Consider the following 25,905-nt stretch of genomic DNA (forward strand, 5'->3'; position numbering starts at 1 on the left):
AAGACGTTTACAGCCCATGGCACTGTAGTTAATCTCCCTGGATGTGAACGAAAGAGAAAAATTGATTAAAGTTTGCAACATAGGATTGTTCAAATGGTGGCTAAAGAACCTCGTTCAACATCCAGACATATTTAAGCTGACCTTCAGGCTAGGGATGTCTTTGATGTTCAAATTGAATGTAAGTTTGGCAAACACACCAACGGTAAGGGCTGTTTGCCCGCCGCGCCCCACAATGCACTGCACTCTGACAGTGCATTGTGATTGGCCAAAGCAATGCACCTGACTACAGGTCAGGTGCAATGCTTTTTCCAATCACAGCACAATTGCTAGCGGTGATGCCACTGCTAGCTCTGCCCAATTGTTCACATCTGACCAGCAAACGTCCGATAATGGTGAGTGTTTGGACAGGTCGGTGGGCATTGTTTTAAAATTTATTTTGGTGAGTCAGCATTGTCATGATGACGCCAGACGCCGTCATTGATGGATTACAACGATGGAACCATTTTTTTGGCTTTTTTTTTTTTAACCACTTGCCTACCGGGCACTTATACCCCCTTCTTTACCAGGCCAATTTTCAGCTTTCAGCGCTGTCGCTCTTTGACAATTGCATGGTCATGCAACATTGTACTCGTATATGAAATTTTTATAATTTTTTTCTCACAAATAGAGCTTTCTTTTGGTGGTATTTAATCACCGCTGGGCACTTTACTTTTTGCGCTATAAACAAAAAAAGTGCAAAAAATTTGAAGAAAAAAAAAGTTTCTTTGTTTCTATTATAAAATTTTTCAAACAGGTAATTTTTCTCCTTCACTGATGTGCGTTGATGAGGCAGCACTGAAAGGCGGCACTGATGGAGCCTGATAGGCAGCACTAATGAGGTGTCACGGATAGGTGGCACTGATAGGCAGCACCAATGAGGCGGCACGGATAGGCGGCACTGATAGGTGTCACTAATGAGGTGTCACTGATAGGTGGCACAGGTGGGTGGCACTGACTGGGTGCACTGCTGGGCACAGGTGGGCGGAACTGGTGTGTAGCACTGCTGGGCACCGATCATCAGTGCCCTGATGATCGGTGCTGATCCCTGCTCTGACAACTGCCGGTTCTCGGCAGTACTTTCCTCACGCTCTGACAGCGTGAGGAAAGTGCAGCCGAGAACCGGCAATTGCATTTCCCGGTGATCAGCGTGTCATTGGACACGGCTGATCACGTGGTAAAAGGCTGCTGTGATTGGCCTTTTACCACATCACATGATCAGCTGTGTCTGTAGGACACAGCGATCACGGAGATCGCTGGGTGGGCACGCAGGAGAGCTCGTTCTGGGAGGACGTCATATGACGTCCTCCCAGAACTGGCCGGCCGCAGTGTAGCCGTCATTCGGTTATCTGCGGTCGGCAGGTGGTTAATAAAGGACTTGTCAAAAACTGTTGTGTTTTTATTCACATTTTACACCTATTTGGTAAATGGGTAGGGGTGCTATGTACCCCATACTCATTCACAAGGGGGAGGCCGGGATCTGGGGGCTCTGTTTTTAAAGGGGGCTTCCAGATCCTGATAAGTAACCCCCCCCCCCCCCCCGCAAACTCCCACAGCCCAGGGTTGTGTGGAAGAGGCACTTGTTCCCATCAATATGGGGACAAGGTGCTTTGGGGGGAGCCCTACCCTAAAGCACCCCCCCTATGTTGAGGGCATGTGGCCTGGTATGGTTCCCCCCCATGTTTTGGGGGTGGGGTTCCCCTTAAAAGTCCTACCAGGCTTAAAGGGCGCAGTTTGGGTTTTAGGGGGCATCCCATGCACTTTTCACCATCATTTTTGGGATGAGGGGTTCCCCTTAAAAGTCCTATTAGGCCTAAAGGGCCTGGTATGGCTTTTAGGGGTAAGCCCACACATTTTTTGAGAATTTTTTTTTTTACTGTGGAGTCTCTCCTAACCTTCCTACCAGACCTAACGGGTCTGGTAAGGATTAGGGGGAGGGTGACCCCACACTGTCTTTATAAAAAAAAAAAAAAATGGCATTTTTTTTTTAACTTCACAAATTTTTGTTACTTTAAGCAATGAAAAATGACTGCCCCTTTTAAAAACAGTACTTTTTTTTGAATAATTTTTTTTCACTGATTCATGTCCCTCAGGACAGTACCCAAGTTCCCATACCCCTTTTTTATGGACACTTTTGAATTCAAAAGTTCGAGTCCCATAGACTTGCATTATGTTCGAAGTTTGTGCTCGTTGAATGTTTGTCTGCAAACCGACCAGGGGGGTGTTCGACCCATCATCCCTTCAGGAACAGGGTACACCTGTGTCAGCTCGCACTATATGTCCCCATCTGAATGAGAAGGGACACTACGGTAGGAGACCCAGGAGGACCTCACTGCTGACACAGAAACGTAAAAAATCTAGACTGAAGTTTGCCAAAACGTACCTGAGGAAGCCAAAATCCTTTTGGGAGAATGTGTTGTGGACAGACAAAACAAAATTACAGCTTTTTGGTAAAGCCCATCATTCTACTGTTTTAGGAAAAAAAATGAGGTGTTTAAAGGAAAGAATACAGTCCCTCCAGTCATACATAGTGGAGGTTCACTGATGTTTTGGGGTTGCTTTGCTCTTTCAGGCATTGGATGTCTTGACCGTGTGCATTGCATTATTAGTATTATTATTATTATTATTATTATACAGGATATATATAGCGCCAACAGTTTGCTCAGCACTTTACAATATAATGGGAGACAATACAGCAACAATACAGTTCAATACAAGAGGGTTAGGAGGGCCTGATCCTTGGAGCTTACAATCTATTAAAACTGAAGACTACCCAAGAGTTCTGGGGTGCAATGTAGGGCCCAGTGTCAGAAAGTTGGGTCTTCATCAGAGGTCATGGGTCTTACAGCAGGACAATGACCCAAATCACACGTCAAAAAGCCCCCAGAAATGGTTTCAGACAAAGCGCTGGAGAGTACTGAATTGGCCAGCAACGAGTCCAGATCTCCATCTTATAGAGCACCTGTGGAGAGATCTGTGAACAGCAGTTGGGAAAAGGAACCCTTCCAATCTGAGTGACCTGGAGCAGCTGGCAAAAGAGTTGTCCAAAATTCCAGTAGAGAGGTGGAAGAAACTCATTGATGGTTACAGGAAGCGATTGATTTCAGTTTTTTTTTTTTTTTCCAAGGTGTGTGCTACCAAATATTACATTGAGGATGCCAATAATTTTGTCCAGTTAATTTTTGGAGTGTCAAATTTGGCTTTTTGTTTCTTCACTTTTTTGTGTCATACAAATGCCATATCCTCTTATCTATCTATCAGGGACAGGAAGTGAGCTGGGAGAATTGGAAGACAGGTATGAGAGGGCTGTGCGAAATGCTGGAGGACTGGACCAGGCCGCAGAGTGTGATAGTGGAGAAAAAGGGAGGAATAGCTGACATTGCTAACAAGAACTAACCTGTCGGCTGGTGATCCGGAGTGCTGTGTCAGGATTGCAGGAGGGACCAAAGGACTTCTGGAGGCCCCCATTTACAGAGAGACCTGAGTGATGTTGTGAGATGGGGAAACAGCTCTCATTGTTTGAAAACCGTTTGTGTGCAGTAAATTGTTTGGCGTAATTTGATATTTTGACTGACATTCTGCGGTTTAGCCACAAGATGTCACTGTTTTTCTAACAGTCTCAGACTGCATAGATATTTGTATATTTATGAAGAGGTGGGGTTTTCACATGGAGTTGAGGAAAACAGGAAGAGGAGACAGGAGCCATGTTTTGGACGATGCTGAATGCAGGGGCCGTGTGAGTTGAAAATCCGATGACATCCAGGTGTGAAAGCGTCCATCACTAACCAGAGATTGCTGCCAGGAAGGCTGATGAGAGCAGAGAAACTACGCAACATTTGTTCTGTTCAGAGTCACCAGCGGATGCAAAGCAGACCTGGGTCGGTAAGATTGTGTACGCACCTCATTTCAGTGTTTGCGCCCAGAGACTGAGTCCAGGCCGATAGTTAGGGTCTCTGTGTCAGGCCGCAAGTGTTACTGATTATTGGAAGGACTTCACCACTTAAAGTGACATTTCACATTGAAGAGCTGATAAAATCCTACAAACTTAAGCCAGACTGGCGTTTTGCTCGGAATACTCAGGCACGTGCTACAGGACCAGTTATGGGAGGGGGAATACTGTAGATTTGTGTAAGATTGTAAGCTGTTGTGCTGCACCGCAGGCTAGCCCATACCATACACCCATACACTGATTCCTGCTCTTTTAGGGTAATAACGGGTAAGGTGTGGCAGCTTAGTTGTGCCCGCCAGTAGGTAAATTACTACAACTTCTACCTTCATCCATCAGGAGGCACCGTGCTGTGCAGCACAAGGGTCTCAGCCTTTGGGCTGAGTGTAAATTTATTGTATGTTCCCAGCATTTGTGGTTGTGTTTATTTGCCATATCTAAGTAAAAATCTGTTGTGGCAAAAGCTGCTGTTGAGGTTGCTTTCCTCGTTCGTGACTTCACTGTATTCTGGGGAGCCCACCCCGGTACACGGCTTACAATGCCACAGATCAGGTGAGAGTTCCATTCTCCATCCAAATAAGTTGACACTGACATTTTCTCAAATCAACCATTCTTTTTTTTAGTTACTGACATTGTCCACAATTCACATGTTGAGGCCCAGTTCACCCGGCCTATTAGCAAACACATCTTCAGCATAATCCAGTCATCAGAGGCCACTGCAGTGTCTGCCTTCTGTGGGCCAAGCCACACCACTGTTTCTATTGCAACTGGCTCACATTCATCAAGGACACTTGTCATTGCTGCCATTTGCTACTGAATTAAACCTTACCAATGAGTGCTTCTGCATCTCATCTTGTGTATTAAAGAGGTACTGCCGAAGTTAAATACTGCTTAAAGGGAGGCTACCTGTCCTTGCATTAATCCTTTGAGGGACTTCCAGCTATTGCAGCCAAGGAGATCTGAATTCTTGTAGTGCACCAACTGGGCCCCAATGAGCACGCAGAAGATCTTTCACTGCAGTTAAAGTGACATTAACATTCCTAATTAAAGCGCTCTTTCCTTACATCAGACTTGAACCTTGTCATCAGCTTCTGAGAGCCCAAAGGGAGTTAGCCTTATCCTGTAGTGGTCTTCTCTTGCTCACTGGGGACAGAAACGTCACAATACTGAGGTTCTTGGATAAATCCTGAAATTGCAGGATGTCCAGAACTGATTGAGATTTTTGTTGTGTGTATTGACTTTTGCTTAAAGCTATTAGAGTGATAACTGTTATTATTTGCACACCTATTACTTTGTGCTGCTTTACTATGCTGATATTCAACTCCAACATAAACTAATATGAGTTCACTCTAGCTTGTGTGTTCGTCTATTCTCTGGTAATAGTGGGTTTACCCTGCCCAGAAATGTACTGTGGTGTCAGCGGGGGTTGGGCTTTTAGAGTGGAGTCAAGAGAACGACAGGGAGCCTGAAAATAACTCAGTGACTCCTAAGGGGGCAGTGCTAAAAAACAAATGAAATAAACATGAGAATGCCTAAACATTAGTAATGGAAACAATTTCTAGGCGAAGTGGTACATTATCAGAAATGTGGGGTGCCAATATTTTTGGCCATGACTGTATATGCCTATCCAGTTTTGCACACTGTCCAGTCACTCTGTGTCCCCCGCACAATATTCTTGAAACATGCCGTCACCTCTTTGCCATTTTTGCTTTCTTAAAACGGAGTTCCACCTGAAAAAGAAAAAAAAAATACAAGTCAGCAGCTACAAAAACTGTAGCTGCTGATTTTTGAAATACAGCCACATACCTGTCCCACGGTCCAGCGGTGTCTTCACCACGGCTGGTTTCTCCTCTCCCTGGTGCCAGCATCTTCAGTGTGGGCACCCGGCTGTGACAGCTTGCGGCTTCACAGCTAGGTGCCCACTGCGCATGCGCGAGAAGCACTGCGCTTTGTGAATGGCCTCGTAGTCTTCTGGGACCTGTCACGTGTCCCAGAAGACTATGGGGAGGGAAGGGGGGAACGACAACTTCCTCTTTCGATTGCCTAGGCGATCGAAGTGGAAGCGGGTACCTGTCAAATTCGGGTACCCGCTCCCCAAAGGTGCCAATCATTGAGGAGCGGGGGACAAAGGCTTAAAGCGTAAGTGGAACTTCCCCTTTTGGGTGGAGCTCCGCTTTAATAGTGTGACTGTTCTAGTCTAACCTATATATAGAAAAAAAGATAATCTTTTTACTATCAGTGCACAGATCTAAGTAACCAATCCTTGGGGCTCATGTAGATAGGCAGTTTGGCCTTTACACCTAGTTTTTGGGCACAAGGGAGGCTGGATGCTACTCCAAATGGAACTTGGACATTATGGGGGCAATTTGCTGAAGCTGGATCACTCAGAATCTGGTGCAGCTGTGCGTGGTAGCCAATCAGCTTTTAACTTCAGCTTGTTCAATTAAGCTTTGGCAATAAGACCTGGAAACTGATTGGTTTCTATGTAGAGGTGCACCAGATTTTGCACACTCCAGTAAATAACCCCCTATGTGTTTAGGGACATATGGTCCTAAATGTGAGTACCGCAACCGCAGGGATAAATATCCAGCCACCTTGTATTTCAGCCTATCATTGATGTTGGCAGGCTGCTGGCAATGGGCTGTAGGCTGCACCTGCTCCTCCCTTGTGCCCCACAATGCTGGGTTTTTGTGCTTTAAGGCGAAGCGTGCTGTGTGCGTGATCCCAACACATGATGATTCTCAGTCCTGTCCGGCCTCTCACAGGAAAGGTGAGTTTCATTCCTTCAGTGTTGCTGTTGTAGAGTCCAGTGCAGATGTCAGGGGTATGTTCACTTCAGCACTACAAATTATATTCCCTCCCTGACATTTAACACTTTCACTGGCTGGCTAAAATGCATAGGGAAGTCTTCTGTGGAAAGCTGAAGTTTAATGAACAATTTATATACAAACTGCTAGTTCCCGATGGGTATTCCCTTACACCACCAGCTATATTAAGCATTCTTACATCACAGGGACCTTCTGGACCTTTCCAGATGCCCACTGCATGTCAGTAATATTTATTACGTTCAGCTGTCTTATCCAATCCACTTCCAGAGCTGCTGGTTAAAGAGCTGGTAATATAACTTGTATTATGTTTTAATTAAGGATTAGTTTATGCTTCTGCTATGGAACCTCCGGCAGGTGTAGAGCAATTTTAGAACTGCTTGTAACTACCGTTTTATGCTTTTTAATAGCACCATGAATTGCATTTTAAATACTACATATTTACGTAAATTTTTTTTTTTTTTTTTTTTTTAACAAGAATACTGCATTTTAATTTGATGTTTTCAATGCATTACAATGTGCAGAAATACATGGTAAGTGTGTGTTCATTATTATATGGAATTGTGTATGACTCATTTTCATTCATGTGATTTGCAGCTGTATATAATAATCATGTATGGCAGCAGACTCTTGCACACGGGACGTTTTTACAGCTGCTGCTTTTGGCTTTTGAAGTTTTTTTTCTACAGCTAGTAATATGAAAACAATCTATTCAAAATGTGCTGCTCAAATTAATATGTATCCAATAACATATCCACCATCAGTGATCCTATGCGCTCACCTCCATGTTAGACCTCAGATGGTCCCTGCACGCCTTCCCCACCCGAATCCACTGGTATAGGATATCTTCTGCTTCAATAGGATGGATCCTCCAACAAACAAAGCTCAAATAGAATAAAAAAAAGGCCATCATCATGTTTTACTATATTAAAAGTTTTTATTAAAATCCAATATTGCACTCAAATAGAACAGTGCACTTTACCATACACATGGATATGGCTTGTAGGTATACAATATGCTGTTCCCTTAAGAAAAATCAGGAAAAGAAAAACCTTCTAATCATGCATTCCAACCTGGGTGGATGGATCAACAGGGACTTCCTCTGGTCCGATTGGCCCACTGTAGAGCCCAGTCTCGAGCAGTAGCAGTGGCGTCTGACTTCATCCAAGTGTGATGCGTTTCTGAGCATGCACAGGGCCCTGTGTAGACCCATGTGCAATGTGCACAATGCTTGAGAAAGGAGCATGCAGGTCTACTCTAGCCTCTGCTCATGCTCAGAAATGCGTCGCACTTGGATGGCATTAGATGCTGACGCTGCTGCTTAAGACTGCGCTCCACAGTGGGCCAGACCAGAGGAAGTCCCAGTTGATCCATCCACCCACGACTGACTCCTACCATCTTTCTTACTATCCCACAGCGGCACACCACCTTGGTGATGAGGCGGACTGAGCATCCATACCAGTGGTCTCCAAACTGTGGTCCAGGGGCCAGATGTGGCCCTTTGCTTGCTTTTATATGGCCCTTAAGGCATTATTCTCCCCATTAGCAACAGTGGGGCCTAGTTCCCGCCACTGACACCAACAATGGACACTATTCCTTCCACGAACACCAATAATGGGGCACTATTCCTCCGACTGACACCAATGATAGGGCACTATTCCTTCAACTGACAACAATAATGGGGCACTATTCCTCCCTCGGACACCAATGATGGGGCACTATTACTCCCACCAATGATGGGGCACTATTCCTCCCACTGACACCAATGATGGGGCACTATTCCTCCCACTGACACCAATGATGGGGCACTATTCCTCCCGCTGACACCAATGATGGGGCACTATTCCTCCCGCTGACACCAATGATGGGGCACTATTCCTCCCGCTGACACCAATGATGGGGCACTATTCCTCCCGCTGACACCAATGATGGGGCACTATTCCTCCCGCTGACACCAATGATGGGGCACTCCTCCCACTGACACCAACAATGTGAAACTATTCCGCCCATTGATACCAGTGACGGGGCACTATATTTCCTGTTAATAGCAATGAGGCATTGTTTACTCCCACTGATGCCAGGACATTTTCTTCTCCCACAGTTTGGCCCCCCTTAAGTCTGAAGGACAGTAAACTGGCCCTTCGTTTACAAAGTTTGGAGACCCCTGATCCACACTATTGATGAGCCTGTTTTTTAATCACTAACATGTAAGTTGCCTACCTACCTTTTTAACTATTAAAGGTGTACTACAGTCTACACTTAGAGGCACTGTGTTTCTCTCTTGGATCATTCTAAGCACCCCTGCTAGTAGTAAACTTGATCACTCCAAAAAAAAATAAAAATCTTTTCCCCTTCAAGGCAATGTCACAATGCAGTAGTATGCCTTACATAGTAGCTTATTATTATTATTATTATTATTATAACACAGGATTTATTTAGTGCCAACAGTTTGCTCAGCACTTTACAATATAACGGGGGACAATACAGTAACAATACAGTTCAATACAAGAGGGATTTGAGGGCCCTGCTCCTTTGGAGCTTACAATCTCTAGGAGGGAGGGGCTAGTGGTACAAAAGATAGTAACTGTGGGGGATGGACTGGTTGGAAGAGTAGAAGATTCCATTATTAGCTGAGGACAGGATAGGCTTCCCTGAAGAAAGAGAGGTTTTCAGAGATCACCTAAAAGTGAGCAGAGTAGGCGATTAGTCTAATAAATTGGGGTAGAGAGTTCCAGAGGATGGGGGAAGCTCTGGAGACGTCCTGGAGACAAGCATGGGAGGAGGAGACAAGGGAGCTAGAGAGTAGGTCTTACGAGGAGTGGAGAATACGGTTTGGGTGATATTTAGAGACAAGATTGGTGATGTAATTTGGGGCAGAGTTATAAATGGTTTTATACCTTATTGTTAATGTTTTGAATTTTATCCGTTGGGCAATTGGAAGCCAGTGGGGGGATTGGCAGGGAGGGATGGCTGATACAGAACGGTTAGTAAGGTGGATGAGTCTGGCAGCAGCATTCATGATAGAGGGGTAGCCTGCGATGAGGTAGGCCAATGAGGAGGGAGTTACAATATTCAAGGCGAGATATAACCAGGGAGTGAATGAGTTGCTTAGTGGTTTCCGAGGTTAGGAACAGGCGTATCTTGGAGATGTTGGGGAGGTGAAGTCTACAAGATTTGGACAGCGATTGGATTTGGGGCTGGAAGGACAGATGGGAGTCTAGGATTACACCTAGTACCCTGGCATGAGGGGAGGGACTGATGATTGTGTTATTGATCTTGATGGAGAAGGTAACACTGAAGGAGCGCTGCGATAGGAGGAAAACCAGGAGAGAGCAGAGTGTCTGAGGCCAAAAGAGAGTTTTTTTGAGGAGGAGGGGATGGTCAACCATATCAAAAGCCGCAGAGAGGTCAAGTAGTAAGAGTACGGAGTAGTGGCCATTGGTTTTAGCAGTTAGTAGATCATTATTGAGTTTTAGTAGGGCAGTTTCAGTGGAGTGTTGTGAGCGAAAGCCAGACTGTAAAGGGTCAAGAAGGTTGTTGTCGGTGAGGTGGGAGCTCAGGCGATTGTAGACTAAGCGTTCTAGGAGTTTAGAGGTAAATGGCAGCAGGGAGATGGGTCTTAAGTTGTTCAGGTTGGTGGGGTCCAGGGAGGGCTTTTTAAGTATGGGAGTGATGTGTGCATGCTTTAGAGGGGAGGGGAAGGCACCAGTCGAGAGGGAAAGATTGAAGATGTGAGGGAGCATAGGATGGAAGAAAAGGGTGACCGTAGTAGTTGTGAGGGGACAGGATCCAGGGGGCAGGTAGTGAGACAGGCTTCTGAGAAAACCTTAGTGACCTCTTTGGTAGTAGCAAGGTCAAAAGAGGAAAGTGTTGAGGGAGGTTTAGTATAAGGTATGCTAAGTGGGATGGATGTCTGCTCAGTGGCGATGCCCCTACGAATTGCGTCAATCTTGTTTTTTCAATGATTTGCAATCTTGTGAGCAGTGAGTGAGGTACTGGGTGGAGAAAGAGTGTTAAAAGTAGAGAAGAGATGACGAAGACTGGACGACAAGGTATTAATAAGAGTGACAGTTTATCATATTTGGTGGGAATGTCCAAAGATTCAAATATTCTGGAAAAAAAATTAATATATTTAATAGAGAACATCATTGAAATGAACATCGGGTTAGACCCTGGGATGTGCCTGTTACATAGTTCAGAAATATCAATTAGTAAATGTAAGAAATTAGGTTTAGGGTACTATTTGAACGCAGCAAAAAGCCTGATCCCCAAATATTGGAAGAAAAAAGAAATACCGAAAGAGGAGGAATGGATAGAGAGAGTAAACTGGACTAGGGAGATGGAGAGGATATATTATATACAGGAAGACAAGCTGGAGATATATCTCGCGAGATGGGGAAAAATGGGAAAATTTTGTAACAAGTAGGAGAAAGTGAAAAGTAGAACGTCGTAGAGAATAATCGTATAGGATATGCTTGCTTTGGATACAAGACAAGGAAATGCAGAGCGGGGGGGGGGAGGGGTCAAGGTTTTAAGAGGGGGGGTTATTGAAACTATAAGAAATAATCGTATATTTATGATGATAGAGATGAAAACGTCTTTTTGTTATCTTTTTTTCTATTATTTCTGTGCAAATTATCAAATATTTAAATATAAAAAAAAAAAAAAATAAGAGACAAAGTAGGCTTGTTTGGCAGCATGAAGGGAGGAATTGTATGTTAAGAAAGAAGATTTATATCGGGTGAATGTTTGCTGGGATTTGGTTTTATGCCAAAATCGCTCCAGTGCACGACTATGTCGTTTAAGATTTCTGGTGTGGTCAGTCTGCCAAGGTTGTAACAGTTGTGGCCTGATGCTTCGTGTTAGAGGAGCAAGTGAGTCTAATGCGGATGAAAGTGAACTGTTATAGACAGCAGTGGCCAGGACAGGGGAGAGATTCTGTCATAGAGTTGGTCAGTTGCAGAGTGGAAAGGAGCAGGGTTCAAGTTGTGAAGGTTTCTGCGGGTAATTGTTTTGCCGCTTGGAGGTATAGGTGTTTGAAGATGAGGACACTGTGAAGGTGATGAGATTGTGATCAGAGAGAGGAAAGGGGTTGTTTGTGAGGTTGTAGGGAGTGCAAAGATGGGAGAAAACAAGGTCTAATGTATTCCCATCAGAGTGAGTGGAGGACTGTATACATTGTGCTAATGCAAAAGATGAGGTTAGGTTGAAGAGTTGGGATGTAGCCAGGTTGTTGACATTAATAGGAATGTTAAAATCTCCAAGAATGATAGTGGGTAGTTCAGAGGAGAGAAAGTAGGGCAGCCAGGCAGAGAAATCATCAAGAAAGCGGGACACGGGTCCAGGAGGCCGATAGATCACTGCAATCCTCAGAGAAATGGGAGAAAACAGCCGGATGCAGTGAGTCTCGAAAGTAGAAAAGGATAGAGAGGGATGGATAGGGAGGACTTGAAAGGTGCTGAGTGGGGATAGAAGCAAACCAACCCCACCACCTTTCCGACCACTGGGTCTGGCTGAGTGGGTCCAGATGAGGTCTCCATGGGAAAGTGCTGCAGGGGAAGCAGAATCTGCTGCTTGAAGCCAGGTTTCTGTAATTGCTAGTAGGTTAAGGGAGCGGGTGACAAAAAGGTCATGGACAGAGGTGAGCTTATTACAGACAGAGCGGGCATTCCAGAGCGCACATGAAAAAGGGAGCGTGGTTTTTGGGAGCACAGGGACCGATATTAAATTGAGCGGGATTGCGGCTGTTCACGGAAGAAAGAAGGTGCCTGGTGTGGGGGTGAAATACTGGAGGACCAGGGTTTCGGAAGATATCCCCAGAAGTTAGGAGAAGGGTGAGGAAAGTAAGATGGGAGCAGGATGTACACGAGCGCACATGCCTTCCAGTCCTGGTGTTTGGGTCAGCAGGAGAGTGAAGTATCAGCAGGAGGTGATGAGAGCAGTAGTAGGGAGATGGTAGCAGTGAAGATGAGATGTGAAACTTACCTTAAAATGAAGCACTCTAGCGGTGTGCTGCCACCGCTGACAGGGCTTCCATCTTCACTTGGTCTTTCTGTCAGGTTTGTGGGCTCCAGCAGCTTGAATGGCCGAGCCGTGTAAACGTCACTCCCACGCATTACTTTTTTATAGCACACAGCTCTGAAGGAATGGCACGGGCATGCCATTCTTTCAGAGCGCATAAGCCGGTGCTGCTGCACAGGTAAATATTTCCTAAATGTTGCACATTTAGGGGATATTTACAGTATCTACAAGTATGCCTTATTATATGCTTTCCTATACAGTAGGTACAAGTATGCCTTATTATATGCTTTCCTATACAGTAGGTACAAGTAAAAGAACAGACTTTACTACCACTTTACATGGTAAACTGGTACATCTGGCAGCATAGCCACAGTGTTCGACAAGTAAGTTTGTGCAAATTTTACATCTGTTTCAGAAACATTCGGTGGAGAATGTCTCAGTTCAATGTCATGGTGAATCCAGCTAATACTATGTAATGAGATACAGCAAACTGTTTTTTTTTCTTATAGGTCAATGGTTTTCTATGAAAAAATAAAAGCAGATCATTTTAAGCACCCCTGCCAGCGTTAAATTGTTTGTCTTATCACTGTAAACTAATACACTTGAAGGAGAGCTTGTTCTTTTGAAAAACAGACTTACTGTCAGGATCACTAGATCAGTGTTTCTCAACCTTTTTTAAGTCAAGGCACCCTTTAAAATTATGGACAGTCCCGAGGCACCCTCTAAAATTATGGACAGTCCCAAGGCACCCCATTCTAAAATGGGGTGCCTCAAGACTGTCCATAATTTTAAAAGGACACCTCATTCTAAAATGTGAAAACTATTCTAATAGTTTTATATAATGCAGCAACATCCACACGCGAAGAACACCCAACATTAGAGGGGATTTATTCTTCCAAAGCAAATACACCTTTACACACTGGTACTGACTAGTATTCCAATGTTTCTCTTCTCCCTCAGTTTTTCTCTATCACTGAGCTAATGTGACTCCAGCACTGATGGAGAGGGGCAGGGGAGGGTCAAACTAGGATGCTGTGCAGGCAGCTGACATCCTCCTTAACTGGTGATGTAATTGGTTGTAGCAGTATGTAGGCGGCTAGAAGATTGTAATGGTGCACAATGAACTGATGATATCATTGGTTGTCAGGACGCCGGCAGCTAGAAGATTGTAATGGTGCACAATGAACTGATGATATCAACTGATGATGTCATTGGTTGTCAGGATGCTGGCGGCTAGAAGGTCGTAACGGTGCACAATGAAATCCTGTGGCTTCGTGTAACTAAAAGGCAGGCTTGTTCCTCCCGCTGGCTTTTATACAAATTTTGGGCAATTTTTAGAAATCTTGCCAAGGCTCCCCTGAAGAAACCTCAAGGTACCCCAGGATGCCTGGTCACCCTGGTTGAGAGAGGTTGCACTAGATGAATATAGAAGAAAGAGAGAGCCTAAAGAAAATGAATGCAGCCATCATATATAGTTACATAGTTAGTATGGCTGAAAAAAGACGTCCATCCAATATATGAATTGGTAAGCTGCAATGGAATAAATGTTTGCTTTTGGGTTTCATCTTTAATTCTACAATATATATCCAGAGGACATATAGAAAGCTTGGAAATTTATATCTCTGCATGTGGAAAATAGAAAAATTGGTTCACTCGTGAGGCTCAAAATAGGAGCAAAAAGTTAAGTTTAAAGTTAAAAATGGCTTTGATGTTACAAAATGAAGGCATTACAAAGTCCATCCAACTGTAGAGGGTCTATAAAGAGGCAGAGCAGCGTCTACCCTACACTTTCTCAGCTGTTGTGACTTGATGCCGGAGAGCAACTGCTTCCTAAAAATAGGGACAAGTTGTTTCGCAGAGCCTTAGGTTAAGTGGAAGATTGTACTAGATCATTGTGGGTGTGCATTGTGCAGCTTGGCAGAACATACATAACTCTAGACACTGCAGCAGCTCGGTAGCAGACCCAGCAGCCTGTTAGAGTGTTTGCATTAGCAGTCACCTCCAAGTGGTGGGACAGGCAAGAGGAGGGAGGGGATACTGAGGTTCCTTTTTATAGGACTGCTCTTCTGGAATGTGAAGGTGCTGAAATAGAGGCATTACTAAGAACTAAATTTGTGATTATCAGCCAGGCTCTCTTCAGTGTTTGTCTGATTTTTAGCTACGACGGTTGCAAAGCATGGAGAACGTGGAAGTTTTCAATTCCGAAGCTAAGGGTCGAGGACTAAAAGCCACCCAAGATTTTTGGGCTGGGGATGTGATCTTTGCAGAAACGGCCTACGCTGCAGTTGTGTTTGACAAGTAAGTTTATGCAATTTTTACATGTGTTTCAGAAACATTCATTGGGGAATGTCTCTGTTCAATGTCACAGTGCCACCAGCTATTCTAAGTGCAGGGTTTTCACTGATGGATATAGAAAATAGGGTCCCGAGACATTCCATAAATGCTTGCACTATTTCTACTCAACTTCAATTCTTTCTTTGTTACCTGCTCTATATAGGAAAGAAAGATTAAGGGACTTTCGAGGTACCAAAGAAAAGTCACTAAGTACATGCAATGTAATTAGTATTTGAACAGTTATAAGATTGTACACAATCAAGCGTAATACATCAAGACTCACACATAGTAAAACATCTTAAGGATGACACCACCATGCTCATGTTCGCTATGTTGCCTGTCTATTATTTTAAAAGATAACACCTGAAGAGGTTGGAAAGATTTATAGAAACCTGCTAAATCAATTGTTCATGTTTTTCCAGTAATGTTGCTATTTTACTGTAGACCAGCCACTCTCAACCAGGGTTCGATGGAACCCTTGGGTTCCTCCAGAGGTTGCTAGAAGTTCCTCGAGCTGTGGCTGATTGACCTCCCGGCTGATGGTGCCTGATACTTCCAATCCCACTTGGCAGAGCCACCAGAATGACACCAATGTTTTTAGCTGTCTGTAAGGATGGTATTCTGACCACCACTGTACTGGGAGCATTCTTCCACTGGCTACCAATGTAAGGAGGCATTAGTTCCGCTGACTCCTGATTAATTCCAGTAGGGGTTCCCTGAGACCTGAAATGTATTTCAAGGGGTCCTTTCCAGTAAAAGGGTTGAGAAAAGCTGTTGCAGACAATGTATATTTAGAACAGTGGTCTCCAAACTTTGGCTCTGGGGCCAGATGTGGCCCTTTGCTTGCCTTTATACAGCTCTTGAGGCAATATTCCTGCCACTGACACCAACAATGGGGAATTCCTTCCACTGGCACAACTATTTCACCCCCCCAATACCAAGGATTGGGCATTGTTTACACCCAGTGGGCCCTCCTAAAGTCTAAAGGACAGTAAACGTAATTTCTTTGGAAGATTTGGAGACCCCTGATTTAGAAGTTGGTGTTCTCATTGTTCACAATAAAACACAGGCAACATGGAGCTATGAGCATGGTGTTGTAGTCCTTATAGCGGAACTTCACCCAAAAGGTTGTTTGCATACTCCCTTCCCTCCTCTTTAACAATTCAAGCAGGTTTTGTTTTTTTTTTTGTGTGTGTGGGGGGGGGGGGGGGGGGACACCTGGTTTTGACAGGTACCCACTCCCATTTCTGGTTGGATCGCCACTGAGATCTGAGCAGAAGTGTGTACCCCCTCTCCCCGCACCTTTCTGGGACACATTGCAGGTCCCAGAAGACTGCAGGACCATTCACAAAACACAGCGAGGCTAGCACATGCACAGTGGGAGACCAGTTGTGAAGCTGCAAGGCTTTCCAGCCAGTTTCCCTTAGTTATGATGATAGTCCAATTTTAATACTTTTTATTATATTGTAGATACACTGTCTTTTCTGTGACATCTTGAAAGTCACTTAAACTTTCTCTCCTTCATATTGCTTATACTTGGGATGTTGGTACCATTTATAAACATAGGTTGAAAAATCCTAGGTCTATATATGCTCTTTATTGCAATTTCTTACCTGACCGGTGAAAATGATCTTTCTCTTTCATTGGCCAGTATTTGCTTTTCCAAACAGTGCATGCAATCAAAAATTCCTAGGATGCTGGGAAAAGATACTTGTAAGCAGGGGCGGACTGACCATTTGGAAACTCAGGCACTGCCTGAGGGCCCGGGGTCAGTAGGGGGCCCCATGAGATGCCCCTGGTACACTTTTTTTTTTTTTTTTTTTTTCTTCTCATAGGCTTTTTTGAGTTTGGGCAAGGACACAGGGGCCCCATGATCCCCCATTGCCCCCATAAGCTGTCAGTCCGCCCCTGCTTGTAAGCAGTGCTACAGATTTGCATTGCCCCAGAACATTCATGCACTATCTGGCATGGATTTTACCATTTATTTTAACATAATTCTAATGCTACTACAGTGTTTGCATGGGGGTACAATAATGATGTTCAAGGTTTTGCCGAAAATGTTTTTTTTTTTTTTTTTTGATTTTATAGTTTTGGATATTGTGGTGAGGGCTTTCAACCCCTGCCAAGTTTATATTGCCGCCAGTGTCCTTGTTGGGGAGATTCACCTCCTCCATTTGTCCTGGCTACCAATGTCAGCCGCAAAGAAAGTAATGAGAAATCCAGGCTTTACAGCTGTCACCAGAATAGAATGGAGGGAAAGCCTTTGAATGGGGACACCTGTTTTGGTGACAACTGTCTAAGAGGATTTCTCTTCATTTAAAAAAAGATGATATGACTTTCTGCTGTGTCAATGGGACAGAAAGTAAAGGGAAATCTTCTCATCAGGACTGAAAATAAAAAAGCAGACTGGGTTTGAAAAAGCCACTTCCCTCCCTGACTTCATCTTTTATTTTTACCCCGCTCTTACCTGTTTTGCAGCATTGTCCACAAATCACATATTAAAGCAGAGCGCCACCTCAAAAGGGAAGTTCCACTTTAAGTACTGGTCCTCCGCTCCCTGTGAGGAATTGGCACCTTTGGGGAGCAAGTACCCAATTTTGACGTGCTCCCACTTCCATTACGATCGCCTAGGCAATCAGAAGCAGAAGTTGCCCCCCCCCCCCCCACCGCCACCCGTAGACTTCTGGGACATGTGACAGGTCCCAGAAGACTACGGGACCATTCATAAGGCGCAGTGGGAACCCGGCTGTGAAGCTGCAAGCTGTCACAACCGGGTGCCCACACTTAGGATGCCAGTGCCGGGGAGCGAGGATGGCCGATGAAAGCGGCTGCGGTGAGGACACTGCTGGATCATGGGACAGTTGTCTGTTTTTTAAAAGTCAGCAGCTGCTGACTTTTATTTTTTGTAAGTTTGGCTGGAGCGCACTTTAAGTTGCTCAGGAGATCCAGCATTCTGCTTTTATCCACTGCTCAGGTGTCTCAGCCTGAGTCCTTCATCGCCTTCTTGGTCCTCCTCAGTCATCATGAGCTGGCTGCCACTTTCAGGTTCAGGCAGGCGGCCCACCATTACGCGAGCCAGCTCCACCCACCTGCCGCTGTGAGTTCCTACTTCTGCAGCCTCCTGGAATATGTGACAGGTTAATCCCAGAAGGATCTGGGGGCTTTTTTTTTTTTTTTTTTTTTCTCATAAAGTTTTATTTTTTTACATGGAACATGCCTGTGAATTGTTTGTCATTTTTCTCTAAGTACCACAACAGAGAATTGTACACTGGGTGTGTATGTAAAGTAATAGATATAACCGTATACAGTGTTTTTTTTTTTTTTTACAAATTACACTGTTTTTTTGTATCATTCCTTCCCAAAAGTCATGCGGGGGACATTTACTAAAACCGATGCACACAAAATCTGGTGCAGCTGTGCATAGTGACCAATCAGCTTCTAGGTTTTATTATCAAACAAGCTGAAGTTAGAAGCTGATTGGTTACCATGCACAGCTGCACCAGATTCTGTGTGCACCAATTTTAGTAAATCTCCCCCTCATAGGGTTTGAAGAGTGTAAAAGTGCAATAACCCATAGTTTGTATTTAGAAAGGAGTAACCAAAAGTAAACCTTTCTTTTAAAACCATTTTGGATAGAGTTTTTTTTTATTATTATAATACCAGATTTGCATAGCGGCAACAGTTTATGCAGCGCTTTACAACATGAGGGCAGACAGTACAATTACAATACATATACAGTAGGAAATAGAGGGCCCTGCTCAGTAGAGCTTACCATCGAAGGGGGTCAATAGGTACAAAAGGTCATAACTGTGGGGGATGAGCTGATGGAGAAAGTGGAAATACAGATGTTAGGTGGGGGCAGGGTAGACCTCTCTGAAGAGATGAGTTTTTAGGGATGAGTCTACAGGTGGACAAAAATAGGTGATAGTCGGACAGATTGGGGTAGGGAGTTCCAGAGGATCAGGCAGTCTCAGGAGAAATCCTGAAGGTGAGCACGGGAGGAGATGAGAAGAGAGTTAGAGAGCAGGAGGTCTTGGGAGGAACAAAGAAAATAATTAGGCTGGTATTTTGCGACAGTTAATGATGTAGCTGGGGGGCAGATTTATGGATGGTATTGGATGTTGTTGTTAGGATTCTGAATTTCTTTTGTTGGGTGAGTGGAAGCCAGTGGAAGGATGGCAGAGTTGGGTAGCAGACAGTGAGCAACTGGGAAGGTAGAAGGTTATAACCCTCGTCAATTTTTTTTTTTTTACTTCCTGTCCCATAGCCAAAACAGGAAGTGAGAGGAAATCCTTCCAAGTAATGGAATCCAGGTTTGTCAACAGAACTAGTGTCCCCCTTGGAAGGTTTTCCCTCTATTCCAGTTCTGAAATTAACCCAAAATTTGTGATTTTCTTTTACTTTCACTTTTAATGATAACGATCAACAGGACAAATAGAGAGGGTGAATGCCCCTAACGAGAGCACAGGCAGCAATAAAACCTGACAGGTGTTCTAATCCCTCTCCACTCCTTTTAGTTACAGTTTAAATTTAATTTGTTTCTCCAAGTAAAACAAAATTAACAGCATAAATTGTTCAAAAACATGGAATGAATACTTCTAGCAAGGCCACTGATTTCCTAAGTTTATATACCTTTTGAATTTATCTATTGATCCTGCCAGTTCACTAATGAGAAATTAATTTCCAATGTTTGTTGGCCACTACTGGAATTACTCCAGCAATGCTTTTCTCAGTGATCTTCGGACAACTGTCCCTGTGGCTATACTCCTCCTCCCACCTATGATGTAAGTGCGCTGATAGTCCACACCCCTTTGTCACAGGGTCTCGGGACCACATCTAAATGAAATAAAATGTGGTATTTATGTTTCTTTTTTTCTTTTAAATACCAATGGAGTATTACAGGGCAACATGTTTGGGGACTTTAATTTGATGTAAATATAAGTGAGTGACATTTAGATTTTTTTTTTTTTTTTATCCATTACATTTTATTTTTTTTCATTTTTTTTTTTTTTTTTTTTTCCCAAATCATCTGCAGCATTTTTAGCCACTTTCTGCTACATGCACTCACTCCATTGTCAGCATTCCTGATAGCAACAATAATGGACCATTACTGGACATGGCCGTTTTAGGTCTCCACCAGGGGCCCATATGACAGGGTGACAATGCAGGAACACAACTGGGAGACAGAAAGTACCTCCCTCACCAGCCACTGACATCTTCCACTGCTTATCCCTCCGGGTACCTTCTTCACCGTAGGCCACGATGATATCATTTCCACGCATGTGCAAAGCAGGGAGAAGAAACAGATTTTTAGTAAAAAGCAGGACACATTACACAAATTAACACTTGTTAGGCACACACTTAACCCCTTGATTACCCAAGATTTTAACAGCTTCCCAGCCAGTAACATTAGTGCAGTGACAGTGTATAGTATTATCACTGATCGCTGTATTAGTGTCACTGGTGATGTCAATGTCAGTTAGTTCCCGCCCAGATTCAGTTAGTATCAGACTGCCTGCCGCATTGCCCGCCACATCACAGTCCCAGTTTAAGTCGCTGATCACCACCAATAGTAGGATAAAAAAGAAAACAAAAAACTCCAGTGTGTGTGTGTATATGTATGTGTGTGTGTGTGTGTGTGTGTGTGTGTGTGTGTGTATATATATATATATATATATATATATATATATATATATATATATATATATATATATATATATATATATATATATACACACACACACACACACACACACACACACGTGTGTGTGTGTGTGTGTGTATATGTGTATATATATATATATATATATATATATATATATATGTATATGTGTGTATATATATATATACACGTATGTATATATATGTGTGTGTGTGTGTGTATATATATATATATATATATATATATATATATATATATATACAGTGGGGATCAAAAGTTTGGGCACCCCAGCTAAAAATTTGTATTAATGTGCATAAAGAAGCCAAGGAAAGATGGAAAAATATCCAAATGGCATCAAATTACAGATTAGACATTCTTATAATATGTCAACAAAAGTTAGATTTTATTTCCATCATTTACACTTTCAAAATAACAGAAAACAAAAAAATGGCGTCTGCAAAAGTTTGGGCACCCTGCAGAGTTTATAGTATGCACTGCCCCCTTTGCAAAGCTGAGACCTGCCAGTGTCATGGATTGTTCTCAATCATCGTCTGAGAAGACCAGGTGATGTCAATCTCAAAGGTTTTAAATGCCCAGACTCATCTGACCTTGCCCCAACAATCAGCACCATGGGTTCTTCTAAGCAGTTGTCTAGAAAACTGAAACTGAAAATAGTTGACGCTCACAAAGCTGGAGAAGGCTATAAGAAGATAGCAAAGCGTTTTCAAATGTCAATATCCTCTGTTCGGAATGGAATTAAGAAATGGCAGTCATTAGGAACAGTGGAAGTTAAAGCAAGATCTGGAAGACCAAGAAAAATATCAGACAGAACAGCTCGCAGGATTGTGAGAAAAACAATTCAAAACCCACGTTTGACTGCACAATCCCTCCAGAAAGATCTGGCAGACACTGGAGTTGTGGTACACTATTCCACTATAAAGAGATACTTGTACAAATATGGTCTTCATGGAAGAGTCATCAGAAGAAAACCTCTTCTACGTCCTCACCACAAAAATCATCGTTTGAACTTTGCAAATGAACATATAGACAAGCCTGATGCATTTTGGAAACAAGTTCTGTGGACCGATGAGGTTAAAATTTAACATTTTGGCCGGATTGAGCAAAGGTACGTTTGGAGAAGAAGAGGCACAGAATTTAATGAAAAGAACCTCGGTCCAACTGTTAAGTATGGGGTTGGATCAATCATGCTTTGGGGTTGTGTTGCAGCCAGTGGCACAGGAAACATCTCACGAGTAGAAGGAAAAATGGATTCAATAAAATTTCAGCAAATTTTGGATGGTAACTTGATGCCATCTGTGAAAAAGCTGAAGTTAAAGAGAGGATGGCTTCTACAAATGGATAATGATCCTAAACACACCTCGAAATCCACGGGGGATTACATCAAGAGGCGTAAACTGAAGGTTTTGCCATGGCCTTCACAATCTCCTGACCTCAACATAATTGAAAATCTATGGATAGACCTTAAAAGAGCAGTGCGTGACAGACAGCCCAGAAATCTCAAAGAACTGGAAGACTTTTGTAAGGAAGAATGGGCAAAGATACCTCAAACAAGAATTGAAAGACTCTTGGCTGGCTACAAAAAGCGTTTACAAGCTGTGATACCTGTCAAAGGGGGCAGTACAAGATATTAACTCTGCAGGGTGCCCAAACTTTTGCAGACGCCATTTTTTTGTTTTCTGTTATTTTGAAAGTGTAAATGATGGAAATAAAATCTAACTTTTGTTGACATATTATAAGAATGTCTAATCTGTAATTTGATGCCTTTTGGAGATTTTTCCATCTTTCCTTGGCTTCTTTATGCACATTAATACAAATTTTTAGCTGGGGTGCCCAAACTTTCGATCCCCACTGTATATATATATATATACATACCATAGTTTGTAGATGCTTTTAACTTTCACGCAAACCAATCAATATACCTTTATTAACATGGAGCAGTATAAATTTTTGGCCTAAATTTATGAAGAAAGTAGGTTTTTTTTTTTTGTTTTTTGTTTTTTTATTGGATATGTATTATAACAAAGTAAAAAAATATTGTTTCTTTCAAAGTATTCAATGTTTTTACTTTTATATAATATAAAATAAAAATCGCAGTGGTGATCAAATGCCAACAAAAGGAAACTATTTGTATGCATAACACTGTACCCAAACAATTTCTGTCAACACAGTGTGTGTGTGTGTGTATATATATATATAATATATATTTTATATTATTAGTGCTCAGCATAAATGAGTACACCCCTTTTGAAAAGTAAGATTTTCATCAATATCTCAATTAGTTGCAAGAAAGTATGTGAACCCCCTTGGGATTACGTGGAGTTTTGCATGAATTGGACATAAAATGTGCTCTGAACGTCATCTAAGGCACAACAATAGAAGAACACAGTCTGCTGAACATAATACTACACAAACATTAGATGTTGCCATTTTTTAATTGCACATAACATGTAAACATTCACAGTGCAGGGAGGAAAAAGTATGTGAACCTTTGGACTTAACTGGTTGACCCTCCTTTGGCAGCAATAACCTCAACCAAACGTTTCCTGTAGTTGCAGATCAGACCTGTACAACGATTTGGAGTAATTTTGGACCACTCCTCTTCACAAAACTGTTTCAGTGTAGCAATATTCTTGGGATGTCTGGTGTGAATCGCTCTCTTAAGGTCATGCTACAGCATTTCAATCGGGTTGAGGTCAGGACTCTGACTGGGCCACTCCAGAAGGCGTATTCTGTGCTGTTGCAGCCATTGTTTTGTTGAATTACTTGTATGCTTTGGGTCATTGTCCTGTTGCATCACCCATCCTCTGCGGAGCTTCAGTTGGCGGACAGATGGTCGTACGTTTTCCTGCAAAATGTCTTGATAAACTCTGGAATTTATTTTCCCATCAATGACAACAATCCGTCCAGGCCCTGAGGCAGCAAAGCAGCCCCAAACCATGATGCTCCCTCCGCCATGTTTTACAGTGGGGATGAGGTTTTGATGTTGGTGTGCTGTGCCTTTTTTTTTCTCCACACATAGTGTTGTGTGTTCTTCCCAAACAACTCCAATCTTGGTTTCATCTGTCCACAGTATATTTTGCCAGTAGTGCTGTGGAACATCCAGATGCTCTTTTGCAAACTTCAAACGTGCTGCAATAGTCTTTTTGGATGACAATGGCTTCCTCCGTGGTGTCCTCCCATGTATTCCATTCTTGTTTAATGTTTTCCTTATTGTAGATGTGTCAACAAAAATATTAGCGTGTGCCAGAGATTTCTGTAGGTCTTTAGCTGACACTCTGGGATTCTTCTTTACCTCATGCAGCATTCTGCGCTGTGCTCTTGCAGTCATTTTTACAGGACGACCATGCCTAGGGAGAGTAGCAACAGTGCTAAACTTTCTCCATTTGTAGACAGTCTGTCTTACCGTGGACACATGAACATCAAGGCTTTTGGAGATACTTTTGTAACCCTTTCCAGCTTTATGCAAGTCAACAATTCTTGATCGTAGGTCTTCTGAGAGCTCTTTTCTGCGAGGCATGGTTCACATCAGACAGTGCTTCTTGAAACCAGTAAACCCAAAACAGGTGTGTTTTTAAAGGGCAGGACAGCTGTCGGCAACACATCCAATATCACACTGGAGTCAAGGTTGGCTCACTCCTGGCTCCAATTAGCTCTGGGAGAAGTCATTAAGCTTGGGCCTCACATACTTTTTCCTCCCTGCACTGTGAATGTTTACATGTTATGTGCAATTAAACCATGGCAACATCTAATGTTTGTGTAGTATTATGTTCAGCAGACTGTGTTCTTCTATTGTGACTTAGATGACGTTCAGAGCACATTTTATGCCCAATTCATGCAAAACTCCACGTAATCTAAAGGGGTTCACATACTTTTTCTTGCAACTGTAATATTAACTCATTACATGAGTCAGGTTAATATAGTTTACGGTAGATTCCAAAATCTTTGGTTTTACTCAAAAATGCTAAAATTAATCCACCCCACAACAAAAACTACTCCATCTACAGCACCAAGTCTTCAAGGCATGCAATTAACAAGTTGGTGACATATTGCAACATCGATCTTTTTTCCATTCTTCTAGAACAACCTTTTTTAGAGCCTGGATGCTGGGTGGAGAGTGATGCTCAACTTGTCTCTTCAGAATTCTCCAAAGGTTTTCAATTGGGTTCAAATCAGGAGACAAACTTGGCAACTGAATCACTTTCACCTTTGTTTTCCTTCAAAAATGCAACAGTGGCCTTAGATGTATGTTCTGGATCATTGTTATGTTGGAAAAGTGCGCTATAACAGAATACGGAGTGATGGTAGCAACTTCTTTTCAATATAGAGCAGTACATCTGTGAATTCATGATACCATCAATGAAAAATGCAGCTCCCCGAAAACCAGCAGCACTCATGCAGAGCCACAGAAGGACACTGCCGCCACCATGTTTCACTGTAGGCAGCAGGCATTTTTATTTGTACTTCTCACCTTTGCAACGTCATTCAGTTTTGAAGCCATCAGTTCCAAAAACATTTATCTTGGTCTCATCACTCCAGAGTACAGAGTTCCAGTTGTCGTCTTTTTCAGCATGGGCCCTAGCAAATTCTAGGTAGGATTTTTTTTGTGGATGGGCTTTAGGAGAGGCTTCCTTCGTGGACAACACCCATGCATGCCATTCCTCTGCAGTGTACACCATATTGTGTCACGGGAAACGGTCACCCCAGTTTGGCTTTCTACTTCTTTAGCGAACTGCAGTGAACTTGCATTGTGATTTTCTTCAACTCTTCTCATCAGAAGACCCTCCTGTTAAGGTGTTAACTTCCAGGAATGGGCTGGATGTCTCTGTGAGATGGTTGCAGTTCCATCTGTGTTACATTTTTGTATCACTTTTGCTACAGTATTCTGACAAGTAAAGCTTTTCTGATCTTCTTGTAGCCTTCATCTTTCTTGTGTAAAGCAATTATCTTCTTTCTTTCTCGAGCCTTGACATTTCTCTTCCACGTGGTGCCATTGCAGACAGCATGAAATGGGAAGGGGTTTTCTACACCCTTTTATAATCAACTGTCCGCTGGACACCTGT

General features: G+C 43.0%; 1 protein-coding gene across 2 annotated transcripts in view; it reads left to right on the forward strand.

Annotated features, from left to right (window-relative positions):
- Positions 1–14,770: 14,770 nt before the first annotated feature.
- The window catches only part of SMYD1 (SET and MYND domain containing 1), a 61,366-nt gene continuing 50,231 nt past the window's right edge, over positions 14,771–25,905 (forward strand). Inside the window, exon 1 of one of the 2 annotated variants that reach the window (XM_089692324.1) lies at positions 14,771–15,126. In XM_089692324.1, the coding sequence (XP_089548450.1) occupies positions 15,005–15,126 (122 nt within the window). In that variant the 5' untranslated portion in view covers positions 14,771–15,004. The remainder of the gene's footprint in view (positions 15,127–25,905) is intronic. The other variant, XM_089692325.1, reaches the window with a different exon arrangement.

The sequence above is a fragment of the Staurois parvus genome, unplaced genomic scaffold, assembly GCF_062004578.1.
Source record: "Staurois parvus isolate SC_StPar_1 unplaced genomic scaffold, SC_StPar_1.0 ptg000581l, whole genome shotgun sequence".
Lineage (NCBI taxonomy): Eukaryota > Metazoa > Chordata > Amphibia > Anura > Ranidae > Staurois > Staurois parvus.